The 23,210-nt window shown below is 39.9% G+C and overlaps 1 protein-coding gene across 1 annotated transcript; it reads left to right on the plus strand.

The window, feature by feature from the left end:
- The first annotated feature begins 991 nt into the window (after positions 1-991).
- Positions 992-22,824, plus strand: fgg (fibrinogen gamma chain). The gene is made up of 9 exons (XM_028791368.2): positions 992-1,156; positions 5,518-5,556; positions 5,648-5,834; positions 6,448-6,532; positions 11,285-11,415; positions 18,305-18,438; positions 18,540-18,724; positions 20,217-20,494; positions 22,426-22,824. Exons 1-9 carry the CDS (start codon positions 1,091-1,093, stop codon positions 22,617-22,619), a joined length of 1,299 nt encoding a protein of 432 aa, XP_028647201.2. The 5' UTR covers positions 992-1,090; the 3' UTR covers positions 22,620-22,824.
- Positions 22,825-23,210: the final 386 nt, after the last annotated feature.

Consider the following 23,210-nt stretch of genomic DNA (forward strand, 5'->3'; position numbering starts at 1 on the left):
CTCTCCATTTATGCTCAGCTCTCCGGCATGTTCTCTTTAGATCAGACACTCTTTGGGTCTTCCATGGTGTAACAGTGCTAGAAGATTTTTTAACTATCTTTTCAGGTACCAGTCTTTTGTGTTCTTTGCATGTATTAGTTTGAGCCATTTCCCTCAATTTTCATTCATCTGTAGTGAAATAAGGTTAAGATTGGGTTGACTAAAGAAAAATATATATCCCCTATAAAAAATATATAAAATTAAATGTAATGAAGGTGATTCAGCCTCGCAGTTAGGAGAACCGGGTTCACTTCCCAGGTCCTCCCTGCGTGGAGTTTGCATGTTCTCCCCATGTCTGCGTGGGTTTCCTCCCACAGTCCAAAGACATGCAGGTTAGGTGGATTGGCGATTCTAAATTGGCCCTAGTGTGTGCTTGGTGTGTTTGTGTGTGTCCTGCGGTGGGCTGGCACCCTGCCCGGGATTGCTTCCTGCCTTGTGCCCTGGGATTGGCTCCAGCAGACCCCCGTGACCCTGTGTTCGGATTCAGCGGGTTAGAAAATGGATGGATGGATAATGCTATTGCAGAGGGATTTATTTTTGCCATGCGATTGTTGCGTATTAGATGTACACATTTGTTAAAGACTTCTTAATTTTATTAAGTACACCCAACAGCATATTATATTTAATAAATGTATTATAACAGTTGGCCACGTTAGAGCTGTATATTTCTTTCTTAGATTTGAATTGCTTAATTGAATTAAATCGAACGAAGTGACATCATCTTATTTAGATCAACAAGATCCTTTTTTTTTTGAGTGACCACTTTGAAGTGGGACGCCCAGTCCTCGTTCACTTGAAGTCACTTTTGCACATGCATATGTTTCATTGCCGACCGCTTCTGTCTTCCAGTAAATGTCCATTATTATTTGTCAAGGTTCTTTTTTTTCGTAAACATGTGAATCATTGTGGAGGCGGAATGCTGCGTGTCCTGGCCCTTTTTGTGTTTGCTTCGCACTGCACTTAGGACCTTGATCAGATAAATTTGGACTCGCAACCCCTGGCGCAATTTCACTCTCCGGCAAGAGCGGGCAGCGATCAGAGCGGCTCTACGATGGCACTGAGAGTATCGGCGCTCGCAGCGGCTCTGCTGCTCCTACACTTTCCGTGTAACGAGGCGGTGAGTACGGAACGGGAGAAAGTCCATTGCATCTCGTATTGTTTATTAAGATTACAAGTTTCTGAACCTGGACTCTCTGGTACTGGTGTCGTGGAGAGTGGTGGAGCATATCCTCGCTACAAGGCACTACCCATGAATTGTGGGGATGTGAACCACACGCTGACTGACTCGCAACACGTTTAGGCGGATGAATTTTTCGGGTCCCTTTCCCTAAACGCAGGTTTACGTTGGCCGGAGCTGCGGAAGGAAACGAACAGAAGTTGTTCGCATCACACAGCAGACACGCAGTCGGAGAATGTCATCAGATTTTGGCTTCATAGCATATTATCTGTAAAAGCTCATGAACTGTTACGCATGTTCAGTGTATGCATCTAATTTAAATTACTATTATCTAAAATAATTACGTTTTAATTAACTTTATTCTAGTTATATTGACTTAAATGTGTTAGATCACCGTTTCTCAACCTTTAAGTATTTGCGACCCGAGTTTTCATAACAGTTTTAATCGCGCTCCCCTAACGTTTTTTTGAAAGGAGCCCACTAATACCAATTTGTTCTTTTTAAATTAATGATATACACTGTATCATAGATGCATATTTTATTGTACCTACTTAACTTTTATCGACATTTATCTAACTCTATATTTATTTTTCTAGTATCAGAATGTAGTTTACGTTAATTTGTTTTGGTTTCAATAGATGTATTTTTCATATTTTCCATTCTTGTTTTCTTTATTTCACATCTTCGCGCCCCCCTTTTAGTTACTTCGTGCCCCCGCCCCACAGGTTGAGAACCACTGATTGTCACATGAACACGATGCATTTATGTTAAAACGAAGCAAACCTATTATTTTCTTTCAAAATAAACTCACTTATTTTACATTACTCTTACTCATAATGAATATTTTTCTAATCCTTAAGACACTGTATTATACACTCTTAAACATAACGGTTTTTAATGGCACGTATGGTTCTTAACTGGGTTGTGTGGTCCCTCACAGAGCTATTGCTTCGCAAAGCACCATTTCATTCTGGGACGGACATTCTTTGTGCTTTTCAAAACTTAATATGTAGAGAAAACAAATTAAATCTATAATCTGGTGGGCTACGCTACCTGCAGAGTAAGAAAACTTGATGTTAGCCTGTGGAATTGTCTGCAGCGACAGTCCTTTTAAAAACACGACCCATTGGTATTTCGCAAATCGGTTATTATCTATTCATGGTTAGGGTTTCTGGAACTTTCATGTGGAATGAGATCAAAAATGATTCCCCTATGGCATCGCTCTGAAAAACCACTTTCAGTGTACGAATACCCCATTGTTTGCATAAAGTGTAATACTTTGCATAAAGAACCGCAACTTTTGTTGACAGCGCATTCCGAGAGATCCTCACACCTTTGAATACTTAGAAAGAAAGACTTTCAGAACTAGGCCCGGTCTTAGGTATTATGGGGCCCTAGGCGAAAGGGGGGTCCAGGGGCCCCCTGAGGGGGGCGGAGCCCCCCTGGAAGCTCTGTGAAATGCGTGAAAATTAGACCAAGGAGTCGATCCGGGGCCCCCCAGACGCCGGGGCCCTAGGCGGTCGCCAACTTCGCCTATGCCTAAGGCCGGGCCTGATTGGGACAAATAATGCTGTAGTATATTTAAGTATATATGACAATTGCTCACTCGGACAATTTGTTTTGGGGGCCCCCAAGAAGGCGGGGGCCCTAAGCTATAGCTTGTGTAGCTTATACGTAAATCCTGCACTGTTCAGAACATTGATCTTTTTTCTCCCCAAATACCATGGGTCTTATGGGATTATGGGAGCCGATTTAATCTACTTCTTGGATGAACTTCGCCCACTTTTTTCCAATGCAACAAATATACTTAATGTTAAAATTTCATGAAAAATGCAATCAACCAAAATATAACTTGTTAATAGGTGAAAACTGTACCAGTCTTTTGTGTTCTTTGCATGTATTAGTTTGAGCCATTTCCCTCAATTTTCATTCATCTGTAGTGAAATAAGGTTAAGATTGGGTTGACTAAAGAAAAATATATATCCCCTATAAAAATATATAAAATTAAATTTAATGAAAGTGATTCAGCCTCGCAGTTAGGAGACCCGGGTTCACTTCCCAGGTCCTCCCTGTGTGGGAGTTTGCATGTTCTCCCCGTGTCTGTGTAGGTTTCCTCCCACAGTCCAAAGACACGCAGGTTAGGTGGACTGGCGATCCTAAATTGTCCCACATGTGTGTGCTTGGCGTGTGTGTATGTGTGCCCTGCGGTGGGCTGGCGGCCTGCTCGGGGCTTGTTTCCTGCCTTGCGCCCTGTGCTGGCAGGGATTGGCTCCAGCAGACCCCTGTGACCCTGTAGTTAGGATATAGTGGGTTGGATAATAGATGGATGGATGGAAAGAGATTCGTTTAATTTAATTCTTCACAGAAACATTCAGTTAAATCACCTTACGTATGTTATGTTTCTTAAGACAAAGTGAGCGCATCAGTTTTAAAAGAACATTTCATTTTAAAACTAAATAATGTTAAAACTACAGTCCATAATTAAATTGTTTATTTTAAAAATATTTTTGTTGTTTTTAATGGGTCTGAAAGATACTTGAAGGCGATAAAGACAGCAGCACTGTCTGAGATACGTATGCGAGCCACTAAGGCAGGGTAACCAGACGTCCCGGTTTGCCCGAGATAGCCCCGACTTCAGGCTATGCTTCCTGGTTAGGATGTTGCATCCATCCATCCATCCATCCATTATCCAACCCGCTATATCCTAACTACGGGCGCAAGGTAGGAGACGTTCTTTTTTTTTTCGGGACAATCCCGCCTTCATGCATCGCGCCCGCGGTGTGGATGAAAATGTGGCGTTTTTAGGTGGCCGAAACATGAGGACCACCCTCCATCCAACAAGCCGACTATCGATATTCCATTGGGTAATACATTTCCCCTCTTCACCCTCCACCCAACCCTTCCTCCACTCGACGAGCCTCCACCATGGAGCTCCAAGTAGGTGGTGTTGCCTCCAATGGGCGGTTCAAGTAGGTGGAGCTGAGTCCAATGGCTGTCAACAGAGTCCCGAAGTAGAGCTGCACAGCTCCTCCCACTTACACTATGGTTAAGATCGGGGTTGTTTATACAATACTTACACAATACTTATACAATTCATCTTCTTCTTAATACTATTTATTTATTTTTGGTATGGAGCTCTTCACTGAGAACGCTGGGAAGACCTCTCAGTCAAATTAGATAGATATAGTCAAAATTGGCATATACCATGTTCTAAGTAATAAAAAAGTGCTATTTTGAGTATAATTAACTTAAAACAAGTGAGTAAACAACAACCTCTGAGGCTGATTATGCTTTTGATACAAGGAAATGGTTTTGTTTCAACATGATTTTTGATTAAGTATTATCTAAGGGAATTATGTCAATGTAAATAGAAAAAGCAATGTAGTACCAACAGAGATGGTTATTTTAAGATACAGAGATAGATAGATATGAAAGTCACTTTATAATTGATAAATTTGAAAGGCAATTTATAATGATAGATATGAAAGGCACTATATGATAGATAGATAGATAGATAGATAGATAGATAGATAGATAGATAGATAGATAGATAGATAGATAGATAGATAGATAGATAGATAGATAGATATGAAAGTCACTTTATAATTGATAGATATGAAAGGCAATTTATAATGATAGATAGATATGAAAGGCACTATATGATAGATAGATAGATAGATAGATAGATAGATAGATAGATAGATAGATAGATAGATAGATAGATAGATAGATAGATAGATAGATAGATAGATAGATAGATAGATAGATAGATATGAAAGTCACTATATTAGATAGATTGATAGATAGATGAGAAAGGTGTTATGTTAGATACAATAGATAGGAAAGGCACTATATAATAAGTAGATTGATTGATTCATAGGTTGTTGATAAAGCCAATATATTAGATGCCATTGATCGATAAGTAAGGTACTATATAATGAATAGATAGATAGATAGATAGATAGATAGATAGATAGATAGATAGATAGATAGATAGATAGATAGATAGATAGATAGATAGATAGATAGATTAACTTAAATTAGATACATAAAGTGAATGGCCCTGTTGTTTTTTTAGTGAAAAGCTGTGCCAGACCTTTCATATTATCAGTCACTTTGCTGTCTGTCTTTGCTTGATTCTCCTGGGATAATTTCCAACTCCCAGAGATGCTGAAAAGTAAAAAGGGGGTTCAGAAATTAACTTTCTACATGTTGTTCTATTATTATTATTATTATTATTATTATTATTATTATTGCCATTAACGAAACAGACTGACAAAACCTGTGCATTTATTTTACAGCTTCCACCCTTAAATGAGTGTTTGCCTGATGAAAAATTCGTAAGTTGAATTCTTACAGACCTTTTTTTTTTAATTATGTATTTGTAATTATTGGGTAAAAATCTGATTTTTTTCCTCTTTTCATTTATAGGGTGTTTACTGTCCTACGACCTGTGGGATAGCCGATTACTTGCACAGATACAAACCATCTGCTGACCGAGATCTAGACCAACTACAAAACCTTTTGTATGTTATTTCAAATTTAACTTTGGGAGCAGAAGAAAAGGTGAACTACGTGAGGGACAGTGCGACGTCTGCTCAGAAGTCCAATCTGAATGGTAATGCCTGTGAAATGTTGACGGTGCTTTTGTTTTTGCAGCGTTTTTATGTCACTTGACTTTTTATCTGCTACACAGCAGCTTGCAAATTATCTACTGTACAATATGTGCCAGGAGTCACTACATTCACATTTAGATTAGATTAGATAAACTTTATTAAACTCAAGGAGAAATTCAGATGCATACAGCAGAAGAAATATAAACAACAATGATACAGACTCACAGGATAGATAATACAGCTAATCAGTCAATCTATCAATCAGCAAATAAATAAAATAAATGTATATTGTGCAGATATTTCGAAATGAACTAAGTGAGTACATCAAGTGGATGCACTGAACTGCCTGATAGCAGTGGGCAGTAAAGACCCCCAGAGTTGCTTCATATCACTCCATGGTGGAATGAGCCTGTGGTCCAAGTGAGCACTTCCTGGCAGGGATGAACGGAATTTTTCATGATGGCATCCAATTTTGCCACCATCCCTTTTTTCCACAGTGACTTCCAGTGTGTCCAGGGTTTGCCCTGTGATGGAGCAGGCTTACATTGTAGTATTTTATTTAGTTTCCTTTTATTGTTTGAACGTATATCACTTTATTTAATCTCTTTTTTTCAGATGCTGCAATAAAAAGGTCAAACAGCTTGTTGGATGACATTGTAAGATATGAGAAGGCCATTATTAATCAAGAAGCACAGATATAGTGAGTATTGTTTAACCTACCTTACAACTGTTATTTTGATTTTTATGCATTTTTTTCCACTGTATGTACAGTAGAAGACGTTTCAACCTCCTGCAGCTCAGTGTGTTTTGACAGAGGCTTATAATGGGTCCCTCCTGGGGTACCCTATGATTTTCTTTGTTCCACCCCAAAATTGGGCATAACATCTGAACTCCTAACAAATGCTGTCTGTTTAATGGCACTTTACTGGGTTGTGTGGTTCCTATTGCTTGATAAAGAGCCATTTCATTCTGTGAAGTTTTTTGTTGTTTTTATACCTGAAACTGTTTTTCTTTTGGGTCTTTGAAATATTTAATGTTACAGTAGGCAAGATACCAACAGATCAAGGGAACCTGAACTCAGCCAGCTGTGTGATTGTAGGCAGCGAGAGTCCTTTAAAATCAGGGACCCATTGGTATTTCTGTTATCGTCTATTTAGGGTGATTTATGGAACCTAAATCTAAATAAAAGGCTCTTTCTGGAACCTTCATGTGGATGGTTCTCTTGGGAAACAAAAAGGGTGTCCAACTCTGGTCCTGGAGGGCCGCAGTAGCTGCAGGTTTTCATTCTAATTAATTATAACTTCCTACTCAGTGACCCATTTTCAATGCTTATCTTATTTTCCCTTCATTTTAATAGCCCTGTTTTTAAGGATTCAGTCCTCTGATTTGATTCTTTTCTTCATTAAATGGCAGCCAAACAGAAATGAGACGTGAAACGAGCCGACAGATGACCAGCTAATTCAGAGCTTCAAACTCCCACCAATTCCACTCTTAATGAGAAGCCGATTCTTGCTGTTAATTAAACCCGTTATTTAATTCCACGGCTTGTTGCTGCTCTCATTCTGCCACAGCAGACATTTCCAGAACAGTTGATTTTTCTGTTTTTTCTAAGAACACAATCAAAACGTTTTAGTGACCTGAGCAGATCAGCCATACTGAGACCTTCACCTTTCTTTATTTTCAGATAGTGTTGTGAGCTGGTCGTGTAGCGGCGCACTTTGTGTCTCGTTATTGTTTGGCTGCTAATTAAGGAAAAAGAAACAGCTAAGGGGTCCGAGTCAAGTTAATTAGAAGTTAGTAAGGGGCAAAAACTGGTCACTAATTTAAGAAGTTGGTTAGAATAAAAACCTGCAGTCACTGCGGCCCTCCAGGAGCAGAGGTGGGTAGTAACAAGTTACATTTACTTGAGTAACTTTTTAAAAAAATTGTACTTCTATTGTTTTACTGCACCATACTTTTTACTTTTACTTGAGTACATTTGTGAAGAAGAAACACTACTCTTACTCCGCTACATTGGGCAACACTCGGATCATTACTTTTTTTCCATTATATACACTTATATTTTTGCCAGAGAGAAGCCGCCAGTGGATCTACAGCATGACTGCTTCACCAATCAGACATACTAACAATAATCACATGGATCCATTTCACAAATCAGACGTAGCCATGCAGTCACATGACCACACACAAACTTTGGCAGCATAGCGGCACAAACTCCTCACAGACAGCAGACAGGGAAAGAAAGAATACATGAAAAATGAGAGCCGACTCCTGCTGAAGCTCAACCATCACTTCACTGAGTGAAGAACAAGCAGGTTTTAACCAAACAGGCACAGACACAGACAGTCAAGGTAAAGTGAGACTTGTTGTACGTACACAAGCTGCCTTGTTCTAATGTTATTTTCTATCAGCTGTGCTATTTGGAGAGCAAGTGAATATGCAGTATGATACTGTCAGTGTACAGTCAGGATATCTCGTCACTGTAAGTAGTTGGCACTGTTCAAACATACTGTACATGTTACCTACTGTAGGTATCAGCTTCAAAAGCTTTGTTATGAAAAACTGAGATTTGGAACTTTATGTTATTTGTGCATCTTAATTTTGTAAAGATGTTATTTATTTTTACTCATTTTTTTATTTTATTATTTGGAAATAGCAGAATTTGCACATTATTTTATATTTTTGTCTGTCTTATTACAACATTTCTAAAAAATACATCATTTATTATGCTCAAACAGTTGCTCAGTACTTGAGTAGTCTTTTCACCAAATACTTTTTTACTCTTACTTGAGTAATTTTTTGGATGACTACTTTTTACTTCTACTTGAGTAATATTATTTTGAAGTAACGCTGCTCTTACTTGAGTACAATTTTTGGCTACTCTACCCACCTCTGTCCAGGAGTGGAGTTGGACACCCCTGTCCTATGGCATTGCTCTGCAGAACTGCTTTGGCACCTTTATTTTCAAGAGTATGGTTGACCCTCTGCGGTGGGCTGGCACCCTTCCCGGGGTTTGTTTCCTGCCTTGTGCCCTGTGTTGGCTGGGATTGGCTCCAGCAGACCCCCGTGACCCTGTAGTTCGGATATAGTGGGTTGGATAATGGATGGATGGTTGACCCTAGAAAAGATTTTATCAGTTAGTAAATTCTTAATTAAAATATCATACTTGCACAGCACTTGTAAAACAAATTGAATTTTTTGTGTAGTAGTTATACTGGTAGAAGATTCTTTAGCCTCAGATGTTTGTCTGCTAAGAGTATTTAATCAATGAGCACACATTCAGTGTTCACTCTTTCCAGAGTCCCATTCATTTAAGGACCTCCAATGTCTTTCTCTACGACCGTCATTATCATCAAGTTCTTCCATGAGAACCCTGAATACCATGAGGACTGATTTATGTTAGGTAGAATGCTTGGAGTAGGCTGGGTGGTCTCGTGGCCTCGGACCCCCTGCAGATTTTATTTTTCTCTCCAGCCGTCTGAAGTTTTTTTTTTGTTTTTTCTGTCCTCCCTGGCCATCGGACCTTACTCTTAGTCTATGTTAATTAGTGTTCTCTTATTTTAATTCTTATTTTGTCTTTTTTTTTCTCTTTCTTCATCATGTAAAGCACTTTGAGCTCCATCATTTGTATGAAAATGTGCTATAGAAATAGAGTTGTTGTTGTTGTGGGTATCTGCATAAGGAACAGTGGCCCAATGTCCATACATTACAGTTTGAAGTATCTTGTTGTGCTTGGTAACCACTGGGGGGGCCTTGGCTCTCCAGAAGCCACTCCTCCATTTAGAAGCCAGGCCCATTCATAACATAATCTTAATGGGGGACACGGACATTACTTCAATCGTCATTAAATCGAGTTGCTCCAAACTTGAAGGGGGACCAACCCCATTGCCATCCTGGACCTTACTTCAATCATCATTAAACCAAGCAGCTCAAAACTTTACAGGGGGACTGACCCTCCCAAATCAAGGACTCTACTTCCATTGTCCTTAAACTGAGCATCTCAAAACTTCACGGGAGGTGGATCTTAGTTCAATTGTCAATAAACCGAGCTACGTAACCCCCCCCCCCCCCCAGAGTGGCTTATTGCTTGCCCACCTTTTTGTAAATTCTTGGCAGATTATTTTCTAGCTCTAGTACTGAGGTCCATATTGTTCTAGGGATTTTCAACAATTAGGAATCTGATGAAACCATTTGCTTTTTGATTCAGTACTCCATCCATCCATTATCCAACCCGCTATATCCTAAGTATAGGGTCACGGGGGTCTGCTGGAGCCAATCCCAGCCAACACAGGGCGCAAGGCAGGAAACAAACCCCGGGCAGGGTGCCAGCCCACCGCAGGGCACACACACACACCAAGCACACACTAGGGCCAATTTAGAATCACCAATGCACCTCACCTGCATGTCTTTGGACTGTGGGAGGAAACCGGAGCACCCAGAGGAAACCCACGCAGGCACGGGGAGAACATGCAAACTCCACACAGGGAGGACCTGGGAAGGCACCCACTTTGCCACCATGCCACCCTGATTCAATACTTTGTTTTAAAATTCATTTTTGATTTGGGACGTTTTTCCGCCGCCATTTTGTTTTTCTGTTTAGCTGCGCTAAGTTGCCGGGTTGTGCCTAATAAGTGGTGTGGCTTCAGCGGTCATGATCCTGTCAGTCATTTCTCATCAGCATTAAAGGGTCATTCTAGGATTCACTTCCTTATTTGACTAGTCGGATTCTAAAACCCTGCTGGATATCTACCTGATTTTGAACTCTGCAATCGTTTTTTGACTTTGTTCTTGTTTCCTGGTTTTTGGCTTTGGTAATTGCTGTTTTTTTGTTCTCAGGGTTCAGACCCTTGCTGCATTTATATTTTTTTTTTCTCTACATCTTTTCTTCTAGTTATTCTCATTTTCTCTTGCCCTTTGGGCAGAATACAAGTCCGGCTAAAATTTTAAATTCTGTTTAAAATTTCTGGCTTCACCACTACAGCAGTATTTATCTCTGAAGCCTGGATCCTCTACCCTGGAGCTCCAAGTAAGTGGAGTTCACTCTAAAGAGAGATAATAGAGTCATACCACAGACCTCCAGAGCTCTGTCCAGCTGCACAATGGTTAAGATTTTAGGTTATCTTCCTCAAATAATGTCAATTGTCAACTCCACCTACTTGGAGCTCCAGGATGGAGGCTCTGGGCCTCTCACATCTTTAGACAGAGTGGAGAAATGTTCTTGAGGAGTCAGTTTTAGTTTATCTGTGGTGTGTTGGTGCCTTCTAATGGCTACGATTCATAACTTCAAGATGTGACTTAATTAGCTCATTCCTTACCTCTGACCCATCTAAGCTTGTTTTAATTTTAAAAGCAATATGTCAAAATGATTGTACTATAGCTCTGTACTTTGAGGTGGTGTTCTCAGAGAAAGGCACTATATGATGCAAAAAATTAAGGAGTTTGTTTTTTCTAGTGAACTACAAGACTTCATCCAAAGCAACAATAAGCGAATGCTGCAGCTGAAACAGATGGCAGTCCAGCTTGAGGAGCGCTGCAAAGAGCCATGCAGAGACACTGTCCAGATACAACCAACCACTGGCAAAGGTGAGCACCTGAGTTCAGCAGGCCATGCATTGTCCATTCTCAAGTATCTGCGGACCCTTCTGTCTTTTTTACAGGTTTAAGTGTGGTTTTAAGTCCAAAGCTTTCTTGTAGACAAGCCTTCACTGGTATAGCCCTGTGAACAGACTGTGTAAATTTAGTTTAATTTGTACTTGCACAGTATTCTTCTGTTTGGAATGGTGGATACATTTATAAAGTTACCAGATTTTAATACATAATTCGCCTGCCTCCTCACTCACTCACTCACGTCCATCCAAAGCTGAATGCGCAGTCGCCTTCTGCGCAGCTGCCCGAAAAACCTTACGAGACCAACATTCAACCCCAATATCGTGGCAGGCGGCGGATTTACGGCCGCAAAAATTCAAAGAGAAAGGCGACTTCGATTAAAGCTCTAGAGGCCTGAAAGGCGATTTCGACTACAGCTTGAGGCCTAATTACGCATTCTGATTCAATCACGTATTCATTCAATACACCTATATCAGGTTTGTGGTGCTTATACTTATTACTATTCCATATTGTATTGGAACATTCATCATTCAATATTATACTATAGGCCTGGAAAATTCATCAACTAACAGTACAAGCTTGTACAGTAATGAGTAAAGTGGACTACAATCATTACAAAACAACTTCTTCGTTACTTATCATTTGTTCTTCATACACTGCTGACACAAACTCGTGCCCGTTTCATCTTACGTTGTTGAAACGGGCTCTTTGTCTAGTTATAATATAAAATAACAGCAAGGCACAAAATGTGAATGATATCCTTGGCAAATACATCTGTAGATCAATGTACGACAGTTGAGATTTCACAAATTCGAATCTCGTGTGTGTATATTCCTAAGCAGTGCATAGCATAAAATTAAATAATATCCAAAAATGAATGCAATGAATATGTAAATAGTGTGGGAGCCGACCCGGACACAGACAGGCGGACAGCGTAGGTTCAACACCACACACACGTTTATTGTACATATTATATACAAGTGGCAGCACACAACCCAGTACTCCCGTACTTTTCACCCACAAAGTCCAGGCCTCTTCGCAATGCCTTTCTGCTTTGGTCCTCCTCCACTCCTCTCCTCTGAGCTCCGTCCTCTTCCTCCCGACTCCAGCCTTCGAATGGAGGGAGTCGGCCCCTTTTATATCCACCCGGAAGTGCCGGCTGTGCATCAGGAAGCACTCTGGGTGTCCCTGGTCTTCTTCCCTCCAGCACTTCCAGGTGTGGCGGAAGTGCTGAGGGCCAGGGCTCCTCAGGCATCTGGGCACCCCCTGGCGGTGACCACAGGCCCCTATAGGGCTGAGCTTCCAAGCTCCTTTCCCGTGGTCCCCATAGCCACTAGGGCGGTCGCCCCCTAGTGGTCTGGAGGAGGCGTAATCCCTCCTCCGGTCCTTCTGGGCATCCCGACTGGGTATCACCTCCAGCCGCTCACCACAATAGTAATAAACACACACACCAGAAACCCCAATTATGACAAACCCGGCAAAAACTACAGACTTTAAGGCTCATACAGGCGTGTGTGCTTATAATTGTGTTGCTGCATGCATTTTCGTATAATATTTTGCCATGCAAACACGTGTATTTTCTTCGATCTCTCAGCAAACTTTACATATTTGAAGCACCGTATATACTCGCGTATAAGTCGGGTCTTGAAACCTGAAATATTGATCATAAAATCAGACCCTGACTTGTATGCCCATTCAAAAATGCAACACTTAATTTTTATTTTTTTCATCATCTTGCCTCCTCCAATCTCACGCCAGTTTCTCAGACACATCAAATTTTGTTGCAGCAGTGCAGTTACCAATTTCTTTCGCTACTTCAATGACGTTTAATTTAAAACCAGCTTCATACTTTCTTCTGATCAAACTCTCCATTGTAGATAAGAGATGCTCTTACGATAAAGGTGTATGAGGGTGTGAGATACAAAAAACACAAATTAGTGCAAACGTCACTTCGCAATAGTTCGGGTATTACCGTGTGGTCACGTAGGCACAATAGAGACAGCGAGAGAGAGAGAGGTTAGGAGCACACGCTGATACAACATATTGTCACACGCACATAGAAATAAAGGCCGTGTGCTCCGTGTTTACTCTCTCTGGTGGGCGTTAGCATATCATAATTTCTTGGACCAAGAGCGGGAGATTTCTGCATTCGACTTATACGATCAACATTATAAAATACCAGAAATTATACGGTAAAATGAAGTGTTGACTTATCTGCGGGAGAACTTATCCGTGAGTATATACGGTATTTATATGTCACAGGCAGCTTTTAGATGTGCTACCTGGTCTTGGGCAACCTTGAGAGCAAAACATAAGGTTTAAAGTGGCCTTTAAAACCTGAAGTGGTGGGTCCAAATCCCACTGCTGACACCATTTGACCATGAGCAGGTCATTTCACCTGCCTCTGCTCCAATTGGAAAAGCAAAAGAAATGTAACCAATGGTGTCTCATATGCTTTAAGTCGCCTTGGATGAAGGAGTCAGCCAGTTAAGTAAATGTAAATGTAAACGTTCTTGATGCAGAAAAGCAAAGGTAAATGAAATCCCAATGATAACAGGGGGTTCATTCAAAATATTGTGAATACTGAATTATTTTCTGCTTAAATATATTATTTAATTCAATAAGGAGTTAGATAAGCATACAATTGGAAAAGCAAAAGAAATGTAACCAATGGTGTCTCATATGCTTTAAGTCGCCTTGGATGAAGGAGTCAGCCAGTTAAGTAAATGTAAATGTAAACGTTCTTGATGCAGAAAAGCAAAGGTAAATGAAATCCCAATGATAACAGGGGGTTCATTCAAAATATTGTGAATACTGAATTATTTTCTGCTTAAATATATTATTTAATTCAATAAGGAGTTAGATAAGCATACAATATATAAATAAGCATCCTCTTTAATAAAACCCCTGTGTGCGTCCAGTGTCCGTGTGTGTGTGTCTTCTGGTCAAGTGCGCATGCGCAGGGCACGGTGCGCTGCTTCAAAGGCTGCCTGACGCGTCACACAAGACAGAGAGGGCGGGACCTATGAAATATCGCGCGGCAGATCCAATCGGATTTTGGTAAATGAGGTAAAACCTAAAACAGAAAACACGAAAAATCCAATCAGATACTGAGACGCGGAGACCAGCTTCCCCATTGTTGTGCAAGTGTTCACTCTGAGGATGTCAGATTTACGATTAAGAAAGCTTGGCCCGGTAAAATGTAAAGTAAAAGTAGATTTATTTTCGCGCACATTACATCAGTTGCTGTGGAGAATCTGCTGATTGCCCACTGTTGTGATAGAAAATTAAATTCATATTACGGACAGCAGAGCCATTATTACTGTCAGAGAAAATTACTGGCATTTTACGGAAAAAATTTAATGAGGTAAAAGGTCCCTTGCCATTTAATATAGACTGTTCTTACTAATGTTTATGGACTACTGTTCTAGCACCCGTTATTGTAACGGGCTTAATGTCTAGTTTAAACATAAAAGTATATGCCTACACTACATAGAAGAATATAAGTGTACACGTTATTTATCTATTTTTTCATCCTTCTTTTGTGCTTACAGCTTAAGCGTTGTGCACCCATCCAATATTACATTTGTCAGTGTTAAAGTTCTTTACTTTATAAGAGGAACTTCACTCCAAATAACTTCTTAATTCTAGAAAGGGTCATATGTAAAGATGGCAATTAAATTAAATAAACATTTAGGAAGAATATTAGGATTAATTAATCTTAAAGAAAGGCAAGCTCAAGAGAGAGATACAGAGAGAGAGTGGGAAAGACATCTCCAGACCACTTCATCTTAGCACCAGACCTTGTTTAAAGACACAAATCCATCTTCACCTCTGTGTAGAATTCATGTTGATCACTCCAAAGAGACCTCCACATGACAATAACCTGAAACTGATACCTGGACAGGTTAGGTTGATTTGCCCAGTGATAGGCAGGCACACCCTTTTTAGGGTTAATTTCTCTCTTTTTCCCAATGCTGCTGGGATAGGTTTGGTGCCACACAACCCTGAATTTAAACAATCTGAAGAACACAAGAAATTTGATAAATGAGAGGAGGCCGTTCAGTCCACTTGTTGCTTGTTTGTTTAGCTAATTACTAAGCTCATTCAGATTCTTCTTAAAGGGTTTTGAAGTTTATGCTTCAACTCTATGTCTTGGCAGTTTGTTCCAGATTCCCCCAACTCTTTGAGTAAAGATGTGCTTCCTGCCTTCCTTCCTAAATGCACCTATTCATAATTTCCACTGATGTCCTTGACTATGTGATTCTCCCTTAAATAGAAAGAATTGTGATTTGTTGATGGCTTTGAGGATTTTTACAAAACCTGGATGAGGTTCCCGCACAGTTTTCTCTGCTAGAGACTAAACAGGTTGATTTCTGAGTCTGTCACATTAGGACATGTCCTTAAGTCCCATGATGCACTTGGTTGCTCTCCTCTGCACAGCTTCAAGTGCTGTTATGTTTTCTTGTACCGTGGCGACCAGAACTGCACACAACACTCCAGATGCAGCCTTACTAGTGCATTATATAGTTTCAGCATAATGTCCCTTGACTTATATTCAACAGTTTTTATGATATAGCCTAATATTTTATACCATACCATTTTTAAAGTCTGCTTAATCCTGAGCAGTGGGGGTTGGGGGGGTTGAAGCCTCTGCCAGGAAGAACAGGGTGCAAGGCAGGAACAACCCCTGGATAGGGTGCCAGTTCATCACTGGGTGAACACACAGACACACACAAGGGCCAATCTAGCACCACAAATCCAACAAGTCTGCATGTCTTTATACTGTGGGTGAGGTGGGAGAACATGCAAACTCCACACAGGGATGTGAACACTTGTCTCCTTACTGTGAGGCAGCAGTGCACCACCATGCCATCCCATTAACATTGTGTTTTTCTTTTTATTTCCTTCTGAACATTGCTTAGAAAATGAGAACAGTGTATCAGTCTTTTTCAGAGGTTGCTTCATGTCGGACAGTGTCTCTCATCTTGTTTTTATAATTGATGCTCCTTTTGACAACCATGTTGCACTTTCCTACATTAAATTACAAATCAAATTAAACTTTAATCAAATTAAGTAATTTTATAGATAGATAAAGAGACAGCTAGACATGAAAGGCTATAGATAGATAGATAGATAGATAGATAGATAGATAGATAGATAGATAGATAGATAGATAGATAGATAGATAGATAGATAGATAGATAGATAGATAGATAGATAGATAGATATGAAAGGCACTATATAAAAGATACTGCAGATAGATAGTGTGGCACCCGGCCAGGGTTCATGCCCGGCCGAGACGCCCAGGAAGACAGGAGGAGGGTTCATTCCTCCTCCAGACTGCGAGGGGGTGTCCGCCCTGGTTGTGTTGGGGGCCACGGGTACAGGGCTTGGAAGCCCAACCCTGTAGAGGCCCGTGGCCACCGCCAGGGGGCGTCTCCATGCCTGATGGACCCTGGACCCCAGCACTTCCGCCACACCAGAAAGTGCTGGGGGGAAGAAGAGAGGGCACACCCGGAGTGCATCCGGGGAGACAGCCGGCACTTCCGCCACACTGGGGCGTGTCGGGTGGAAGATTGCCGGTGCACACCTGGAGCACATCTGGGTATGAATAAAAGGGGCCACCTCCCTTCATTCGAGGCTGGAGTCGGGTGGAAGAGGACGAGGTCTGGAAGGAGAGAGAAGAAGGGGGTCTGAAGGAAAGGCGTTGTGGTAGTGGCCTGGACTTTGGGGGAGTCTGTGGGTTGTGTGGCACAAGACTTTGTAAATAGCTGTATAATAAACGTGTGTTGGGTGACAAACCGATGTCTGCCTGTCAGTGTCCGGGCTGTTCCCCACAATAGATACATAGATGTGAAAGGCACTATATAATAAATAGATGATATGTAGTTAGGTAGATATGAAAGGCACCATATGATACTGTAGATAGATTTGAAATGAAATATAAAATAGATAATATCTAGATAGCTAGATATGAAAGGCACTATATGATAGATTTGAAAAGCACTACTGTATATAATAGATAGATGATATACAAATAAGTAGATATCAAAGGCACTATAAAATACATGACATATAGATAGGTAGATATGAAAGGCACAAAATAATAGATGATCAATAGAGAGGTAGATATGAAAGCATTATATGATATACAGATAAGTAGATATCAAAGGCACTATATAATAGACAGATATGAAAGGCACCATATGATAGATAGATCTGAAATGCAATATAAAATAGATAATGTATAGATAGGTAGATATGAAAGGCACTATATGATAGATTTGAAAAGCACTATATAATAGATAGATGATATACAGATAAGTAGATATTAAAGGATCTATAAAATAGATAGACAGATGTGAAAGGCACTATAAAATACATGACATATAGACAGGTAGATATATAGGCACAATATAATAGATGATATACAGATAAGTAGATATGAAAAGCACTATAAATGAATAGATGATATGTAGATAGATAGATATGAAAGGTACCATATGATAGATAGATTTGATATGCACTACATAATAGATGATATACAGATAAATAGATATGAAAGGCACTATATAATAGACAGATATGAAAGGCAGCATATGATAGATAGATTTGAAATGCATTATAAAATAGATAGATAGATAGATAGATAGATAGATAGATAGATAGATAGATAGATAGATAGATAGATATGAAAGGCACTATATAATACAAAGATAGAACTTAATTTGCCCCTAGGGAGAAATTTGGCATTGTGGATGAAAAATGAATGAATAATAATAATAATTAAGTTTTAGTTTGTGTTAGTGTTCTTCTTTTCTGAATCAACAATTTACTTTTTTCTCTCTTAATTTCTATTCAGATTGCCAAGACATTGCTAACAAGGGTGCCAGGGACAGCGGCCTGTACTATATTAAGCCTGGCAAAGCCAAACAGCAATTTTTGGTGTACTGTGAAATCGATAAATATGGCAATGGCTGGACTGTCCTTCAGAGGGTAAGTTGACGTGTTTGCCCTTTTTACATGTAGTAATATTAAAATAAGAGAACTATCTGGAAGACCAAGTAAATCTCTTCCTTGCCAATTCTTTCCTTCAGAGGCTGGATGGCAGCGTGGACTTTCATAAAGACTGGGTTCAGTACAAGGAAGGATTTGGTTATCTCTCCCCCACTGGCACCACTGAGTTCTGGCTGGGTAATGAGAAGATCCATCTGATCTCCACCCAGTCTTCTATTCCATATGTCCTGAGAATTGAGCTGAAGGACTGGAGTGGCCAGTACAGGTACACTAGAAGTCAACGCCTTTTGGTCTCTTTAAATTCTAGAAGCTGACAAGCTGTTCTCATGAAGGCATTTCCATATATTTGGTTTAGACTGTTTTTGGATTTATTATGATTAGTCCGCACATTCTAACTCAGGGCCGTGAAACTCAAGTCCCAGAGGGCTGCAGTGGCTGCAGGTGCTCATTCTTTTTTTTTAAACTGGTAACCAGTTAGTGCTGTTAATTTAATAATAATAATAAATTTTATTTATATTGCGCCTTTCCCATGCTTAAGGCGTTTAACACAGTTCTTTTGTTATAAATTATAATGGACTTGGTTAAATCTTTTTCCTTATTTTCACAAACAGCCAAACAATAAAGGGACGCAAAACAAGCTAACAGATGACCAGGTGACTCAGGTGTCTAAAATGGTCCCAGAAGGCTAACATTTTTACGAATGAAGCCCATTGTTTAACTCTGTGGTGTTTGTTTTCTCGTTCTGACATGCCAGTCATTTCCAAAACCGATTTTATTTTTTTCTGAGATGACCACCCAACAGCAGGTCAATATTTTTAAGGCCTTCATTGTTTTCTTTTCAAATATTCATATTTTGTGAAAGACATAGGTGCCAATGGCACATGGCCAGTAGAGGGACATCTCAGACCCCAAACCCTAGACACAACTTCACGATAAGTCCTGGGATCAAAAGACTTCTTTTATTACTACCGTTTTTTCAATCACCAGAAAATCTCTTCTCCTCTTCTCTTCTCTTTACTTTTCTCCTGTAGCTCTTCCCATTTGAGTGTTGTCTTTCTTTCTCCACTCCCATCCCCAACTCCTCTTGGGTGAGATGGAGTGGCTCATTTTATGCCAGACCTGTCAGTACATCTGGTGCCACAACATTGTACCCAGGATGCACCACTTTACATTGGAGAAAGCACCCAAGGAATCCAGCAGGGCTATCCATCAGGAATATTTGCACCTGGGACTCTTAGTGGAGGGATGATGCCACCTGCCACATCTAGCAAGTCAACGGCTTTTAAGGGAGTCACCCTCTGTATTATTCCATTATTTCATCGTGGCTGGGAGAGGAAACACCAGCCATCCTGGCACGGGATGACCATCCAGTGACATTCTCTATCCATTATGAGGGCCACCCAGTCAGATAACTGAACATCTACTATCCCAGCCTGGAGTTAGTCCATCCTTGCCTTCCATCACAGGGATCTCGGTTACCCTGGTCATCTGTTGGCTTGGTTTGCATCACATTATTGTTTGGCTGCTGGTTATCAAAAAAATAAAGTAATGAAAATGCAAGTCAGAACTATAAACAAATCAACAGTAATTGGTTACAAAAACATGAAGCCACTGTGGCCCTCCAGTACCTGACTTTGACACCCCTTAGTCCAAATCCATCCATTTTTTGGATATTTTTTTCTTTTGATTTATTTGCTTATGTCATTATCAAATAAGAGTAAAACTGCAGTATTTCTATTCATTAACTTTTTCTACAGATATGCCGACTACGCCGTGTTCAAGGTGGCCCCCGAAGCAGACAAGTATCGCTTAACCTACGGATATTACTATGGTGGGGATGCGGGTGATGCCTTTGATGGCTTTGAGTTTGAAGACGATGCCAGCGACAAATATTTCACATCCCACAATGGAATGCAGTTCAGCACTTCTGACAGTGACAATGACAGGTATGAGGGCAACTGTGCCAAGCAGGACAGGTCTGGCTGGTGGATGAACAGATGTCACGCTGCACATCTCAATGGACAATACCATAAAGGTGAGTCTGTTTGGAAAATTTGTTTCAGCATATTTAAAGGTTTCCTTTAAGAGATGAACTCTAGTATGCTTAGGTCGTAGGATTAATTAGGTTATTTTTACTAGCTGTGTTACTTGTCGAGACTGGTTAAAATCTAAGCAATCGACATAGATCTCAGTGTTAAACATTTGCAGTGCACCATCCATTGGAATATATTTTGTAATGCATGTATAGTAATAAAATGCATTGCACTTTGGTACTGTACATCACACATATATGTAGCAATAAAATACATTACTACAAATGTTTGTGATGTGTCATCTGTTGTAATGACAAATGCAATATAAATGTCTCTCTTATATGGCATTTAGTATGGGATTTGTAAAAGCAGTGTTAATGTTTGTGATGTGTCATCTGTTGGAATGACAAATGCAATATAAATGTCTCTCTTATATGGCATTTAGTATGGGATTTGTAAAAGAAGTGTTAATGTTTGTGATGTGTCATCTGTTGGAATGACAAATGCAACATAAATGCCTCCCTTATATGGCATTTAGTATGGGATTTGTAAAAGCAGTGTTAATGTTTGTGATGCACCATCTGTTGGAATGACAAATGCAATATAAATGTCTCTCTTATATGGCATTTAGTATGGGATCTGTAAAAGCAGTGTTAATGTTTGTAATGTGTCATCTGTTGGAATGACAAATGCAATATAAATGCCTCCCTAATATGGCATTTAGTATGGGATTTGTAAAAGCAGTGTTAATGTTTGTGATGTGTCATCTGTTGGAATGACAAATGCAATATAAATGTCTCTCTTATATGGCATTTAGTATGGGATTTGTAAAAGAAGTGTTAATGTTTGTGATGTGTCATCTGTTGGAATGACAAATGCAACATAAATGCCTCCCTTATATGGCATTTAGTATGGGATTTGTAAAAGCAGTGTTAATGTTTGTGATGCACCATCTGTTGGAATGACAAATGCAATATAAATGTCTCTCTTATATGGCATTTAGTATGGGATTTGTAAAAGCAGTGTTAATGTTGTGATGTGTCATCTGTTGGAATGACAAATGCAATATAAATGCCTCCCTAATATGGCATTTAGTATGGGATTTGTAAAAGCAGTGTTAATGTTTGTGATGCACCATCGGTTGGAATGACAAATGCAATATAAATGCCTCTCTTATATGGCATTTAGTATGGGATTTGTAAAAGCAGCATTAATGCTTGTGATGCACCATCGGTTGGAATGACAAATGCAATATAAATGCCTCTCTTATATGGCATTTAGTATGGGATTTGTAAAAGCAGTGTTAATGTTTGTGATGCACCATCGATTGGAATGACAAATGCAGTGCATTTATTTACTACAAATGGTTGTGATGTGCCATCTGTTGGAATGATAGAGATATAGCAACCAGAGGGGCAGACAGACACACAGACACTTGTCCTTTTATTAAGGTGGACTGGCTGTGCTAACAGTCTAAGACTGGTTGAAATCTAAATAATTAACAGAGACCTCAGTTTTAACATTTGCAGTGCACCATCTATTGGAATGTCTCTTGTAATGCATGTGGTAATAAAATGCATTGCATTTGTCATTCTAAAAGATGGTGTGTCACAAACATTTGTAGTACTGAAATGCTTTACTACAAATGCTTTTGGTGCACCATCTGCTGGAATGAACAATGCAATGCATATGCTTTTATTGTATGCTGTTTGGTGTGGGATTCATAAAAGCAGTGTTAATGTTTGTGTTGCGCCACCTGTTGGAATTATAAATGCAATGCAATGGTTGTGTTGTGTTAAGTAGAATTGTGTTATTTATATGACACAATAAACACACTAAAGCACACACAACTTTAAATGCACAGTATATCTGCTCTCAAAAGTGTATACTTATTTGTCCGAACTAAGAATTTACATTTCTTTCTTTTCTCCAGGAGGTAAATACACAGCTGAGGACGCCGGTCCAGACAGTTATGACAATGGAATTATTTGGGCAACATGGCACGATCGCTGGTATTCCCTAAAAGAAACCACAATGAAATTGATTCCTCTGACCAGACTGACCGCCGGAGGTGGACAACAGTTTGGCGATGGCTCTAAAAACTTGCCTCAGATTGGAGACGTCTAAGGCAACAGGACTTTCTCGTTGTTCTGTAAGCTGAGAAAATCTGAGAAAACCCCACATTGCAGGCACAACATTTCTTCTTTTGATTTCCATTTTTTTTTTTTTAATGCGGATATCTGTACCATGTAACATTGACGTGACAGACACGGTCAAATACAAAGAGTCAACGAGCCGAGAATGGTTTCAAATAAAAAAATATGGAAAAAGGTGTGCTGCCTCTCTTCATGCCTTTAATATCACGGGCTCTTTAGAAAACTGCACTTGGGCCTTTTATCATGCAAATGCAAGTAGATAGATAGATAGATAGATAGATAGATAGATAGATAGATAGATAGATAGATAGATAGATAGATAGATAGATAGATAGATAGATAGATAGATAGATAGATAGATAGATAGATATGAAAGGCACTATATAGGTCTGTACCCTCTGCACACAGTCACCTCTGATGATCACGGGGTCCATGAGGGGTCTAGGCCTCCTAAAATCCACCACCAGCTCCTTGGTTTTGCTGGTGTTCAGGTGTAGGTGGTTTGAGTCGCACCATTTAACAAAGTCCTTGATTAGGTTCCTATACTCCTCCTCCTGCCCAC

The sequence above is a fragment of the Erpetoichthys calabaricus genome, chromosome 5 (genome assembly GCF_900747795.2).
Source record: "Erpetoichthys calabaricus chromosome 5, fErpCal1.3, whole genome shotgun sequence".
Classification (NCBI taxonomy): domain Eukaryota; kingdom Metazoa; phylum Chordata; class Cladistia; order Polypteriformes; family Polypteridae; genus Erpetoichthys; species Erpetoichthys calabaricus.